General features: G+C 37.6%; 1 protein-coding gene across 9 annotated transcripts in view; it reads left to right on the top strand.

Annotated features, from left to right (window-relative positions):
• Positions 1-2,823: 2,823 nt before the first annotated feature.
• The window catches only part of LOC123773406 (uncharacterized), an 18,287-nt gene continuing 5,227 nt past the window's right edge, over positions 2,824-15,883 (top strand). For 2 of the 9 annotated variants that reach the window (XM_069311981.1, XM_069311974.1), the window contains exons 1-5: positions 2,867-2,953; positions 5,398-5,537; positions 7,350-7,579; positions 12,617-12,873; positions 13,336-13,420. In XM_069311981.1, the coding sequence (XP_069168082.1) occupies positions 12,770-12,873; positions 13,336-13,420 (189 nt within the window). In that variant the 5' untranslated portion in view covers positions 2,867-2,953; positions 5,398-5,537; positions 7,350-7,579; positions 12,617-12,769. Of the gene's footprint in view, positions 2,954-3,896; positions 4,066-5,397; positions 5,538-7,349; positions 7,580-12,616; positions 12,874-13,335; positions 13,421-14,433; positions 14,535-15,132; positions 15,199-15,883 lie in introns of those variants that run through there. The other 7 variants (XR_011224267.1, XR_011224266.1, XM_069311976.1 and 4 more) reach the window with 7 other exon arrangements.

Raw genomic sequence — 15,883 nt, 5'->3', positions numbered from 1 at the left:
CTAACTTACCTCCTAAATATCAACCCATGTCTTGCTATTTTTTAAACAACGCTGTTCACCAACATGTGCAATTGCTGATTTATGCTATGTTAACCCCCCTTTTTGTATTTTTTATTCCTTCTTTCAACACAATTTATACCAAATCCCGATTACTATTAAGTTTTAGTCTGTTTTTTCCCCCACACCTTGCCCGAAATGCTATAAGTATTAGTGGCTTTAGGTATTGTATGTACTAGCTCTGTCTATAAATCCAACATTATGTTTGTAAATCAACTGTATGTACTTTTCCTGAATAAAATGTATTTATTATTTATTTTTTAATCAGTAAGTATTAAAAGAAGGCACCAAGCTGGGAAGGCTATGTAGCACCATTGTGTGTAACAATAAACCAAATTTTTTTTAACAAATAATGCACCTGTATGGTAAAACAAATCCTGTCAGCTGTAAAAATATTGATGCAGTTATTTAAATGAAAAATATAATGAAAAAAATATTACTGGTTTATTTTTATCCTATCTTTTTGTACTGTACAGTATATCCAAGGAAGTGAAAAATTGAGACAATGCACAATTTAATGAATGATTAGCATGGATTAGCAGTTCAAAAGAAATATGACTATTACATATCAACATGAGATCTTAATGATCCATGGTCAACATGATTTAATTGTGCATGTGCAATTTAATTGTGCAATTTAATAAGGATAATACAGTACTGAATTTGTAATAATACAAACTATAATTTAAAATCTTTATTACTTTTTTTTTTATTAAGAAGATTAGGTATACACAGCAATGTGCTGCTACCCTATTCTATATGGAATATTACAGTGTAGATAAAAAACTAGCTATAAGTTTATCTAATACTCCCATCTCACAGGATGGTTAGACATACTGTACATGGAATCAATTTAGAAAATACCAGCCTCAATACAAAAAACAAATCAACTCTGACTAAACAACTCTAAGCAATTTTCACAAGAGGTAAGCACTGAATCATGGAAACATGATATTATAATTACTCTTACCAGTTTCTACAAGACTCCTCTCAAACAATGTATTTTTAAACATGTTTAGGTATACACAGCAATGTGCTGCTTATCTATTCTGTATAAAGGACCACACAGTGTAGATCAAAAACCAGCTACCAGCTCACCCAACATCCTCACCTCACAGGATGGTCAGTCATACATGGAATTAGGAGAGAACAAAATACTTAATGCTGATCTATTAGCCTCCACTGGCAAAATCTGGGTGCAGCACAAGAATATCTTCCAATATTCCTGAGTGTATGAAGTAATTACAGAGCTCAAAATACCTCATACCATTTGGTATGAAGTCACTGATAACAGGACAATCACAGATATAGTGTTGGAGAGTATGTTCTCTCAAGTAGGACTGAAAACAGATGTTTTTTCCACCAAGAGGGCTATAAACCCATGGAACCGCCTACCCGCTGAAGCCGTAAATGCCAAATTCCAGCTAAAAAATATCATTAAAACAATTGGCGGGCCCTTTAACAAGCCGCCGGCTTTCTGTCCTCTTCGAGGCCACTAGATAGTTAGTGGCCCTTGGGTTCTTAGAATTACGTAGGTAAACAACAAATGTAACATATTTGTTTACTACAATGTCGGTGCTGGCTGTAGAAGTTGAAAAAACATTGTTTTACTTCGAAATATAAAATTTCCTCCTAGTGGACCTAATTGAATCGCACCTAAGCATCTTCTTAGGGCGCACTTAGGAACCTTCGTAGCAAACCCACTTATGAAGAAATACACAGAGCTTCCTGAATCGGTTAGGACCCATTTTATTTATGTAGTTCAGTTTTGGTCGCCGTACTATAGAATAGATACAAATTTACTAGAACACGTCCAGCATAGGATGACAAAGTTAGTCCCGCAAATTAGAAACCTCTCATACGAAGAAAGATTGACAAAGCTTAAATTGCATTAGCTGGAAAGGCGAAGAGTTAGGGGGTGACATGATAGAGGTGTTTACTGGTTCGGTAACAGGATTGTTGATTTGTGGAACCATTAACCGCGTAAAGTGGAGGTGGGGTCCATTAATTGTTTAAAGCGTGGGCTGAACAATACGCTATGCGTATTAGTGGCTTTAGGTATTGTATGCACTAGCTCTATAAATCCAACATTATGTTTGTAACACATCATCTATGTATGTACTTTTCCCGAATAAAAATTTGAATTTTGAATTTGACATGTATGTGGGTGGGATATTGCGTGGTTATAAATAGGAGATGCCTCGTATGGGCCAATAGGCTTTCTGCAGTTATCTTTAGTCATGTTCCTATGTATTAGGTGATAGGAAACGTGTCAAAGTTGTACATGCCAAAACTGTTAAATATTAAAATCCAGCTGGAAAAACTCATCACGGTAAATAGGAACAGCCTCGTATAGGCCAATAGGCCTTCTGCAGTTACCTTAATTCTTATGTTCTTATATAACATAATGATGTTATATAAGCATATAAGGTTCAGGTTCATGAGCTTGTACACCAATTGATTGACAGCTGAGGGGCGGTACCAAATATCAAAATCAAAATCAGAATCAAAATGTTTATTCAGGTAAAGTACATACATACAAGGTGAGATACAAACATTGATGGATTTATTGATAGAGCTAGTATATACAAAGCCTAAAGCCACTATTACGCAAAGCGTTTCGGGCAGAAATAGTCGAAGCTCAGCCCCGTAAGCACAACTAGGTGAGTCCATTGGCATGACCATTAGGGTGTGCGCCATCTATATTTTGACAGCAGCACTACACATTAACCCCGCGTTATTCTATATCCAATACCTGAGTGTTATGGTCAGTTGCTAGTCTATATATGTTTCTGGACAAAGTAAGTGATGTGAGGCTTGTTGCGGGCCAAGATCGGTAGTAACTGTTTGAATTGTGTTGGAAGAGGATGTGTCGGCCAGTGTGGTAGACTAGCGGGTAAGTAGCGAGTCTTGTAGCTTTTTAAAGCGCGTCTTTGTAATTCATTTGTGCTAATAACCAATTTTAGGCTGTTTAGTTAGGTTTTGTTTGATTTATTTAATGGGTATTGCTAGTAATATAAAGGGGGGAGGGGAAATTGTGTAGATAAAAGTAAATTACGTGTGTAAGCTACATAGTCTCCGTGGTGTAGTGGTAAGACATTCGCCTGGCGTTCCGCGAGCGCTATGTCATGGGTTCGTATCCTGGCCGGGGAGGATTTACTGGGCGCAATTCCTTAACTGTAGCCTCTGTTTAACGCAACAGTAAAATGTGTACTTGGATGAAAAAACGATTCTTCGCGGCAGGGGATCGTATTCCAGGGACCATAGGATTAAGGACTTGCCCGAAACGCTACGCGTACTAGTGGCTCTACAAGAATGTAACAACTCTTGTATATATCTCAAAAAAAAAACAAAAACAAAAAAAAAAACATACGGTTTGAAACATTGACCAGATCGTTATCTTGCGGAATAACTTAAGCTTTTTTAGGGTTGATGCATGTTAATCTTCATTTGAAGAGCTGTTAACTTGACAGTTCAGGAAAGTTCCAGCTGTGTCTGGGTATGTTATGACCCTGGGTTCTCCAGTGGAAACCAGAGGTCAAAATTGAGCTATTAAACTTCCTGGTAGCACAGTTGGGCATCTAGAATGTCAATTGTTTGTATCTTCCCTGCCAGACGTAAGACTATTATTGTTTCTCAAAGAGCATTTAAAGACTGAGCTGGGGGTTGATTATTAAATAATAACATAGGCACCAACTTTGCTTACTAATACTTTCTAATCATTCATAAAGTAACAATACATTGCATAGGGGAAGATCTTTAATGTGCTTAGCTGCACGATCAATTGGGCTCCTCCCGGCACCACGACATGAGGGAGGCAGCTGGTGGCTAGCTCGCTCTTCTCTCTGGCTGGTGTGTGCGGATAAGACCTACTCTGTGGCTGTATCCCTACTCTTCTCCCTTCTCCTCTTACTTATTTCCCTTACCTGAAGTTCCTGTATCCTTAAGCTAAGTACGGGGCAGTAGTGAGGGTACCTACTCTGGTAGTAACTATTGGTGAGACCTGGGGTTAGTATTTGCCAGTGTTTTGTTTACCCTAAGTGTTGTGTTTTGTATTAGGGCACCACATGGTCTCACTACCCTAAGCTGCATCCAGCTTCAGTGCTTATCCAGTAGTACTTTACCCTAGCTTGTTATTAGTGTAAACCTTGTATCCTGTCTATGTGGACCAAGGCTTTTAACACAAGATCGTGTGGTAAAGTTATTATTATTATTGTTATTGGTGTGAGTGTATATGGGGGGTTGTTAACGGGTTAATAAATAAGTACATGAATTAGAGAGTATCTCTTCTTCCAAGGTGGGAGCGCAGTGATCAACCCTTAGACTAACATATATGGTCTTGTAGCAAGTTATTACTACTGTGGATAGTTTATTTTGGGGGCCGGGCCTTTTAGCTCTCCCATATTTGATACTCTTGTCTTCTAACTACCTATACCCCTTAATAGTACCAGTACCCCATAGAAGCCCCACTCATATCAGTTGTAACAGGGTACAAGTGACAGGATGAACAACCCAGCGGGTTTTCTTCCTCTTGGCGAGTGTTGTACATGCTGCTATGGCGGTGTGTTCACTCACAGGATGAGTGGCGCTGCCCAATACTGTCCCTATGGCGGTGTGTCACTCACAGGATGAGTGGCGCTGCCCAATACTGTCACTATGGCGGTGTATCCACTCAAAAGATGAGTGGCGCTGCCCAATGAACTCGCCCCTCGGGGCAAATTTAAAAAAAAAAAATTAACCATGGCCTTTTCAAGGTCACTAGGGGTTCTGGCACATTAAAGTCATGGTCTTGTCAATTCCCGCACTTTTGAAAGCCGTTTAAACAGGGGCTTCGGCGGTTTCATAGGCTTATACCTATGTGGAAACATGTCCTAGCAACCACGTTAGACGCTTAATCTGATTGTTTTGAGCTTTTAAAAAGCCTCTTCAGCAGAGGCTGGCCCTTTAATTACGCCTAACGTGCGGCTGGAGTTTTTAAGTACTTTTCAGTTAAGGACAAAGACAAAAGGTCGTGTATCGAATAGATTAGGGAAAGTTTGAGGTCTATCTAAAACTGTCAGAAGTGATAACAGAGAACTAGGTTTTTATTCTGTATTTACTAAACATTATCAGCCGAACAAGACTTTGAGAGTACAGGTTGGCTAATTCAGCAGTTACCAGGGAGGATGATAGTTTAAACAAATGGTAACTCTAGTCTAATAGTTTTTGCCAGGGTGCTTAAAGGGAAGCTTTAGAGGTTTCACTAATTAGTCGGGCAGTACTAGACGTGTGAAGGTACTAATGTGGTACCGGTTTCAAAGAAAAACGAAAATTTTAAATTTTTTTATAAATTATTGTAAGGTTACCTGATCAACCAGGCTGTGACCCATACGTCAGGCTGCGAGCAACAAAGTCGAACAGCCTGGTTGATCAGTCCAGCAACCAGGAGGCCTGGTTGACGACCGGGCCGCGGGGACGCTAAGCCCCGGAAGCACATCAAGGTAAGGTTTAATTTCCTTGTCAAATTAACGGCCAATTAGCTTAGTCTATTGTGGGAAGTTACTTTAATTGTAAAACTACAAATATTTGTATTCCTCTTGGAAAAATCATACATAAATTGCATAGTTCTGCTATTAGCTGTTAATGATGTAACACTTGCATAGTTGATGAAATAGTGATAAGGTTTGTGATGTGTACCATGACTTTAGCAAAACTTTTTCTGATAGTGCCAAATGGAAAAAAATGATAGGCTCAAAATATTGGGTGGTGTATGAAGTTTAGAGCATTGCTATACCAAAGTGGTTAGTATAAATGGTGTTAAAGGAAATATTGTTGGTGCCTCAAGGCTATTCTGGGACCTCGGTTGAAGATGTTGGAGCAGGAATAATTGCAGAATTGCAAAATAAAAAAAATCGGGAAAGAAATGAGTCTCCGTGGTGTAGTGGTAAGACACTCGCCTGGCGTTCCGCGAGCGCTATATCATGGGTTCGTATCCTGGCCGGGGAGGATTTACTGGGCGCAATTCCTTAACTGTAGCCTCTGTTTAACGCAACAGTAAAATGTGTACTTGGATGAAAAAACGATTCTTCGCGGCGGGGATCGTATTCCAGGGACCATAGGATTAAGGACTTGCCCGAAACGCTACGCGTACTAGTGGCTGTACATGAATGTAACTCTTGTATATATCTCAAAAAAAAAAAAAAAAAAAAAAAAAAAAAAAATACTATCACTTAGAGAGGATGGTTTTGAAATGGTATAATTGCCAGATGCAGTCTAATGCTGACAAATACAAGGTTTTGAGGCTAGGAAATGATAGTACAGATAAGAGCTAAATGGTGTGGATTGCAAGAGGGATCCGAGATTGATAAAAAATGCATAAATGTTCATAATTGGGGCAAATGGGACGGTGATTTGTCAAAGCACCAGTAATAAAATGCCTGGTATTCTCCAGGTATCTTGCTCTTGTTAAAGCCCCATTTAGGTGATGCAGTTCTGGTTGGCATGCTATAGAACGGCTATAAAATAATGCATTCAACGTAGGATGAGTTAACCCCACAAATTGGAAAATTGTATGAAAAGATTGAATGCATGCCTCTAAAAAGGCATAATTAGTGACATGATAGGTGGACAAATGGACATAAGGGAATATTAATGGGGTATTAAGAGTATGCACAAGACGACCCCGAAACAAAGGGTATGAATTGGATAATTTGGCTTTAGGAAAGACCTGGGTAAATACTAGTTCGACAAAAGGGTTTTGGTTGAACAAATTAACGCGTAACAATGTGGAAGTGGGATCCCTAGATAAATCCACAAGGGCCGTGATGAGGATTGTAACCTGCGTCAAAGAGCATCACTCTGCTTTAATAGACTGAGCACATGGTAAAATCTTTTACCATGTCGTAGCTCAATCGATTAAGGCAGCGTCTGGGATGCTCTCGGACGCAGGTTAGAATCCTCGTCACGGCCCTTGTGGATTTGTTCATCTAATGCATCACGTTGTGATTTGTGATCCCTAGATAGTTTCAAGCGTAGGAAAATTGTTCAGTGTAAGTGGGTGGATATAAGGAGCTGCATTGTATGGGCCAACAGCCCTTCTGAAGTTACCTTCATTCTTATCTTCTAACCTGCTTAGGCCTAGTTTTAATCGGAAGCTAATATGGCTATTAACTAGAAAGTTAATTAAAATATTTCAATAGTGAAAGCCAAAGTTGATAACAATGTATACTGTTGACTGAAGTTAAATAGGTGTTGCATCACCATACCAAAGCTTTAATCTTGGTAATCTAGTTTACAGCACTCCTTACTTATAGAACGACAGCTGAAACATCGGGAAGAAACGGAGGAGACCAATATTAACAAGACCTCGTCGTGGATAGTCGTTAAGGACAGGGGTCTTGAAGACCTTGACAAGGCGCCCTAAGGACAGCAAATTCATTTGCCGTGTTGGTCAAGTGCTGTGGTGAGCCTGCAGTTCACTCGAAACAAATCGGCGAGGAGCGGCGAAGCGCAAACCCCTCAGGCTGCTCAGAAAGTTAAGGAGGTACCAACGCGAATTTTGTTTGTGGGAGATTCCCAGGTGAGGTATTTAGACAGAACGTTTTGTGCCAGAGATAGTGGGAACAAATTAAGGGTTTGCTATCCGGGAGCTGGAATTGGTGATATTGTTGGAAAACATGAATGATATTATGACGGGAAATGGGAACAAACCCATTATTTGTATTAGTGCAGGGGGTAATGATGTTGGGCGAGTTAGGAGTGAGGAACTAATAGATTCAGGACAGCCATTGAATTAGTTAGGAGCAAGGGAAGAATCCTGATCATGTGTCCCTTTCTTCCAAGAAAGGGAGTGGGTAATGAATGGATGTCGAGGGCACTTGGTGTCACTTGCCGGCTGGAAAGATATTGCAAATCAAATGCAATATCTTTCATAGACAACTGGAAACACTTCTATGGAAGAAATGAAATGTATGCTCGTGATGGGGTGCATCTATCGAGGGCTGGGGTTGGTGTTGCAAACTCGTTGGAACCAGTGGTTAGAGGTGTTTGTTTGAGTTTAAACTGTTATTAGTGTTATGGGAATTGATTTGGAGGAAGAAGGTAATAAAAGTATGCGTTTGTGGGAGAAAAGAATTGGCAAAATGATCAGGGAAAGAAAAGGGCCTAAAAATAACAATTCACTTAGGGTATATTGCACTAACAGTAGAAGTCTAAGAAATAAAATAAACGAATTAAATGCTCTTGTCTGCACAGAAAAATTATTGCACATGCCGAAACATGGATGAATGTAGAAAATAGAGCACTATTAGCTGAACATAAAATAAATGGATTTAAACTATATCAGATATATTAGACGAGGGGGAGTAGCCATGTATGTTGGGGACAATTTGAAATGTAGTCTCAGAGGGAATCAAAACAGCCACCCTCAAACTATTTGGATAGAATTAAAAGAAAGCAAATATTATAATAATAGTTATATATAGGCCACCAAATTTAGACAGAATGGAAGCAAAGCATCTATGGGATGAAATATCTAGAGCATCTAGATCTAATGGTATGTCATGGGTGACTTTAACTTTAGTGGAATAAACTGGTTGAACAAAACGGAATAGTGAAGCAGAAGATTTTCTAGAATTGAAGATTTTCTTACGCAACACATTAATTAACCAACACGGGAAAATATTTTAGATTTAGTGTTAACTAACAGGGAAACACAAATTAATGACATCGAAATAGGGAGTGAGCTAGGGAACAGTGATCAGAGAAGTCATATTTAGCATAGAATGGAATAGACCTGTAGGAGAAAATTCTGTTAAAGTGCCAGATTTTCGAAAAGCTGATTTAAATAGCCTAAAATTTTTTGGGTCAAATAGATTGGGAAGTCTTGGGTATGGGGTGTGGGCCGGTCTTGGAGATGAACCCAGCAATAGGTGACGTAAAAGAGGATTTCGATGTGGATTTAATATATAACTTGTTTAAGAATGTTCTAAACAAAGCACAGGAATGTAGTATACCATACAAATTGAATAGATAAAATGCTAATAAGAACAAAGGCAACTGCAGAAGTCCTATTGGCCCATACGAGGCAGCTCCTATTTATAACCACCCAATCCCACTCGTATACATGTCCAACCCGCGCTTGAAACAATCGAGGGACCCCACCTCCACAATGTTACGTGGAAATTGGTTCCAAAAGTCAACAACCCTGTTACTGAACCAGTATTTACCCAAATCTTTCCTAAATCTAAACTTATCCAATTTATACCCATTGTTTCGTGTTCTGTCTTGTGTTGATACTTTTAATATCCTATTAATATCCCCTTTATGTCCATTCACCCACTTGTTAACCTCTATCATGTCACCCCTAACTCTTCGCCTTTCCAGTGAATGCAACTTAAGCTTTGTTAATCTTTCTTCATATGAAAGATTTCTAATTTGGGGAATTAACTAAAGTCATCCTACGCTGGACACGTTCAAGTGAATTTATATCCATTCTATAATATGGCGACCAAAACTGAACTGCATAATCTAAATGGGGCCTAACCAGAGCAAGATATAGCTTAAGAACCACACCAGGTGTCTTGTTACTAACGCTGCGATTAATAAATCGGTGTCCGATTTGCCTTATTACGAACATTTATGCATTGATCCTTGTTTTAAATTCTTACTAATCATAACTCCCAGATCCCTTTCGTAATCCGACTTCGCAATCTCAACACCATCTAACTCGTATCTTGTAACCCTATCATTACCTAACCTCAGAACTTTACATTTATCAGCATTAAACTGCATCTGCCAATCCTTCGACCATTTCAAAACCCTATCTAGATCAACTTGAAGTGATAGTGAGTCGTCCTCCGAATTAATTTCCCTACAGATTTTCGTATCGTCGGCAAATTTGCAAATGTTGCTACTCAAACCTGAATCTAAATCAATTATATTGTACAGAGGTCCCAGGACAGAGCCCTGAGGCACTCCACTTACATTTTCCCACTCTGACTTTACTCCATTTATACTGTTTCCTTTGGTATAGCCATGCCCTAATCCATCTTAATATAGCACCCCCAATACCATGAGCCTCTAACTTTTTAATCAGTCTTTCATGTGGCACTGTATCAAAAGCTTTGCTAAAGTCAAGGTACACATCACAATCCTTAACACTATAAACTGCCTCAACTATGCTAGAATAAAAAGATAACAAATTTGTTAAACATGAACGGCCATTTATAAAACCATGTTGAGACTCTATTGTTAATTTGTTTTTAAAGATGAAGACGAATTTTATTTGCTATTATAGATTCGAGTAACTTTCCCACAATAGACGTTAGGCTAATTGGTCGATAGTTAGACGCAAGTGATCTATCTCCTTTCTTAAAAACTGGTACCACCTTAGCTACCTTCCATAACTCTGGCACTCTGCCTGACTCTATTGATTTATTAAATATGGTTGACAGTGGGTCACAAAGCTCCTCTTTGCATTCTTTAAGCACCCCGGCAAACACTTCATCCGGCCCTGGGGATTTGTTTGGTTTGAGTTTTACTATTTAAGAACATCCTCCCTGGTAACTGCTAAACTCGTCAACCTGTCCTCGTCCCCACCCACATAGACTTGTTCGGCTGAAGGCATATTGTTAAGTTCCTCTTTAGTAAATAGATACAAAATATTTAATAAAAATACTACTCGTCTCCATCACTATCTTATTTGACCTGTCTCCGTTTTTAATGGACCTATCCTTTCCCTAGTCTTAGTACGATATAACTGAAAAAACTCTTTAGGATTTGTCTTTGCTTGCCCTGCTATGCGAACTTCATAGTTTCTTTTTGCTTTCCTATCTCTCTAACATTTCTAACCAGTTGTACGTATTCCTGTTCTAAAGTGACCTCCCCATTTTTAATCCTTTTGTACCAAGCTCTCTTTTTACCTATAAGGTTCTTCAAATTCTTTGTTATCCACTTTGGGTCATTAGTATTCGATCTATTCAATTTGTATGGTATACTACGTTCCTGTGCTTTGTTTAGAATATTCTTAAATAAGTTATACATTGAATCTACATCGAAATCCCCATTTACGTCACCTATCGCTGGGTTCATGTCTCGTTCCAAGACCGGCCCCTACCCAAGACTTTCCAATCAATTTGACCCAAAAAATTTCTAAGGCTATTAAAATCATTTTTTCGAAAATCTGGCACTTTAACAGAATTTTCTCCTACAGGTCTATTCCATTCTATGCTAAATCTGATTTCTTTGTGATCACTGTTCCCTAACTCACTCCCTATTTCGATGTCGTTAATTTGTTTCCCTGTTAGTTAACACTAAATCTAAAATATTATTTTCCCGTGTTGGTTCATTAATGTGTTGCGTAAGAAAGCAATCGTCAATTCTAGAAAATCTTCTTCACTATTCCCCGTTTTGTTCAACTAGTTTATTCCACCAAAATTAGTCACCCATGACAAATACCATTAGATCTAGATGCTCTAGATATTTCATCCCATAGATGCTTTGCTTCCATTCTGTCTAAATTTGGTGGCCTATATATAACTCCTATAATATTTGCTTTCGTGTAATTCTATCCAAATAGTTTGTGGGGCTCTTTTTTGATTCCCTCTTTGAGACTACATTTCAAATTGTCCCTAACATATATGGCTACTCCCCATCCTCGTCTAATAACTGTGTGAAATAGTTTAAATCCATTTATTTGATATTCAGCTAATAGTTCTCTATTTTCTACATTCATCCACGTTTCGGTAAGTGCAATATCTATTTTTTCTATGCAGAAAAGACCATTTAATTCGTTAATTTTATTTCTTAGACTTCTACTGTTAGTGTAATATACCCTAAGTGAATTATTTTGAGGCCCTTCTTTCCCTGATCATTTTGCCAATTCCTTTCTCCCACAAACACGTACTTTTATTATCTCCTTCCTCCAAATCAATTCCCATACCTCTATCAGCTAACAGTTTAAACTCAAACACCTCTAACCACTTCTTCCAAAGAGTTCGCAACAGCAACAACCCCAGCTCTCAATAGATGCACCCCATCACGAGCATACATTCCATTTCTTCCATAGAAGTGTTCCTAGTTGTCTATGAAAGATATTGCATTTGAATTGCAATATCTTTCCAAATGACCCAAAGTGGATAACAAAGAATTTAAAACCTTATAGGTAAAGAGAGCTTGGTACAAAAGGAATAAGCATGGGAAGTCGGTTTAGAACAAGAATTCCTAAAACTGGTTAGAGATTAGGAAAGCAAAAAGAAACTATGAAGTTCGCATAGCAGGGCAAGCAAAGACAAATCCTAAAGGGTTTCTTGTTATATCGAACAAAGACCAGGGAAAGGATAGGTCCATTAAAAACTGACAGGTCAAATAAAGGACAATGACAGATTAGTATTTTTAACAAATATTTTATCTGTATTTACTAAAGATTACTAAATTGTCTTCTGGTGCCCATTTGAAAACTGACCCACTTTGTGTTTAAATGTTTTGAGTGATATTCATTTCTTTGGTCCTGCATAAATTTACTCAAAATATTCCTAAAATTTACCATTTTTGTTAGTCTTTAATTAAATTGTATTTGCAGGTGGTAAATTGTTCCGGCTGCTACAGCTCTCCAGCCCAAGGTGTTGACTGGCTAGTCTTTGACTGCCTCCCAACATGTTAGTGAGGTCCTGAGCTGATGTACCCTATGGCGAAGAGTGAGGCACTAGTTTCCTGAAGTAATGTATAGCATGAGATGGCACCCATTCTAAACAGCAGCCGGCACCAACTCTGGCCGACGTTGGAGTGGACAAGACCCAGATCCTGTGGGGAGGAAAAGTCTACACTAAACTGTAGAAGGTACAGATAATCTGACCCCCCCCCCCCCCTTCGCAGTTTCTCGGGTACCCCCTCTTTTCCATTTCCTTATTTTGTAAAGCTTTATCTTAAACGGCGGCATAGCTTGGCACTCGTGGCTTTAGTGGGACTGTTCCATTGGATTGTAACTGTGGGTGGGGGAAAAAGCATCTAGTTTTGTTTTACATTGTAGTCTCTCTTTAAACCATTTTAATGTTGTACTCAACTTATTGTTCTTGACAGTTTTGCAAACTTATAGATTTTTCAGTGTGAAGAAATTGGTACCATCCTGTCTGACTTGCAATGTACCGTTTTTATTAATAGCAGTTTCATAAAGAATGACTTATTGGCTGGTATTAAATATCCTCCAAAGCAGATAAAATCGGTAAAGTGTCCATGCCTTGGTATGATTAGTTGGGCGAATGAGTGTTGTATAACTCCTAAAGTGTAAACTTTTATTTTCAGGGTGTTGGTTTTTCTCACTGAAGCTACCACTCGTGTCATTTTGATTGGTGATTGTGACTTAGTCCTCCTCGTGATCTACGGCAAGGTAATATTTTTAGCATTTATATTATGCTGCACATGTTAATCTTTAGTTTTAAATTAGCTTGTCTTCAAATTACATGTGTTGATGACCATTTTTGTATGGGCTTCATACCCTTCACTTTAACATGAATTAACATCCTTAAGTCGGCCCAAAAAATAGAATATATGGTTCTGCGACGTTTAGTAATTTGTAAGACCTTTTCGCTGTTTTTAAACTATTGGTTTTTATCCATTGTAAGTTATTAAATGTGCTTTAACTTACCAGTAGTGTGGTAGGTTTGGAAAGCTTTAAAAAAATCCAGAGTTGCTAGAGCTCCTATATTAGGAGCTTAATTTGCAAAGTAAATTTGCACGATAGCCTTGTTTATATAATTTTGGGGAACCAACACTTTAAATATTTAATGGAAATGGTGACTGAATCCTACTTTAGATACCCAAAAATAACCAGAGCAAAGTGTACTTACAAAAGTAGGCAATTGTTCCATGAAATTTAGATAAAATTAATCAGTTTGGTAGTTCCAGGGAGATTTGTGTAGTCAGTCGGTCTTTACTATTGTGAAATGTAGTTTTATTAATTATGCCAATGCTACTTTTTATATAGTCTGCACCGGTTTCCTAAGATTGACAGCATGAGGTGAATCTTCCAGCTTCGGTCTTGGAAAGTTGTAAATAATTAGGTAATATAACTTTTATTTAAAAGAAAATGAAATTAAAGTGTAGCATAGGCTTGTATCTCCCTTGGGAGAGTTGTCAAACCCATAGATATTTCCTTGTCAAAATACTTTAAAGGTTGTAAGTTGTGCCTATTGTAATTTAGCATTAACGTATTGTCAGTCTTAAAGGACATGACAATGATTAGGTTTATAATCTAGTATCTTGGCACAGACGACAAAATTGATTCTACTAAAATACTAAATTGTATAATTATCAATTAACATTGATGCACAATGAATGTGGTACTGCTGTTTAATAATTATGGTCCACAATTTTGTTAAAAATTTGAGTGAATATTTCCAGAAAGTTGATTGTGGCCATACCTGTCGGAGTAGTAAAGACAAACGTTCAAATTGCTCTTCTTGATGTAACCCCCAAGCTGTAGGCTGCTCTTATTTTAAGAGGTAATCTTATTTTACTTATGGAAAACTGGCCACTGTAATGATTAATCTCTACTCGATATACAGGCTCAATAGTCTCTGTAGTAAATATACTCTATTGTCAATGAAGTACACAAGTCTTAGGTGATCCATTGGCTGAGGAAAATCAAAGTTCATTGAAATTTATTGAGGTAAAATCCAACAAGGGATGAGGTAGCTAAGGCAGTTCATAACTTGTCCTTATTGGTAGTTCAGTAATTTTTTTAGCTAGCATGTTGCATAATAAAAATTAAATAGTTAAAATGTTCATTGCACACACCATAATGGCAGTCAGATGTTAAATGTCAGACTAAGGGGTGAGATTAGTGGTAAATGTGACATTGATCAGTGCAATGTTACTAGATTCTTGAAACTTTCCCTTGCATGGTCAAATTTATTATGTAATTATTTTGATTTGTATCTATTGGTTTGGTGTGCAAATGTTATTGTAAGTTTCATAAACTTTCTAATGCGACTTGTTATACTGAGAGCACTTTATGAATATTAAAGTACCTAAGTTCATAATTTGTAAGCTTAATAGTAACAAAGTATACTAAAATGTATTGATATTTTCTCTTGACAGGTGGAGACGCATTATCTGAAATGGCTGTTGCAATGTATTGAAATTAAATTTTATTAAAAACTCTGGGTTAGTTGAAGTCACTTATTGTAAATAGTGATGAATTGTGGTATTTTAGTTCTAATTTTATTGAAACGAGCTTTTTTAGTGTTTTGGAATGTTTAATAAGGTTCTTGGCACCATCTGTGTCTTGACTACAAATTTACTTGTTACTAGATTATAAATATATTGGTGTTCTGGGCAGTTTACCTTGTTTGAGCAACAAGGTGATGCAAGGCAGTTTTTTCCCAACTTGGCTGTAGTTGTTAAAGCCAAACGTAACTTAGAAACGTTGGTTGCCAGTTTGTAGTGTGGTGCATGGGATTGAAGGAATAATCACCGCTCCACATTGATAAGATAGATTCCTGTTGCATTGAAGTCGGCAAGTTGAATAAATGTTTTGGAAAATATTGTAGTTATAATATTGTACAACATTGTGTTAATTAGAATAATGATCATAACTTGGTGAAAGGGTGGTTATTATATTGGTTTTCAATTTTATAATTACTTTATTATAGCAAATGTTTGTATTTGAAGGTAGTTAAAATCTAATTTATATATTACCTGTTGGTAATATAGTCGGCAACATCAAACTTAAAAGTATACAAGGCATTATAGTAAGTCTTTACCAAAGTTCATGTATATTAGGATACTTAATGTAGGTGTACATAAGCTAAAAGTTGAAAAAAATAACGTAAATAGAACACAATTGTAT

Source organism: Procambarus clarkii, chromosome 71 (genome assembly GCF_040958095.1).
Source record: "Procambarus clarkii isolate CNS0578487 chromosome 71, FALCON_Pclarkii_2.0, whole genome shotgun sequence".
Classification (NCBI taxonomy): Eukaryota; Metazoa; Arthropoda; class Malacostraca; order Decapoda; family Cambaridae; genus Procambarus; species Procambarus clarkii.
This window is presented reverse-complemented; position numbering and strand designations above follow the sequence as displayed.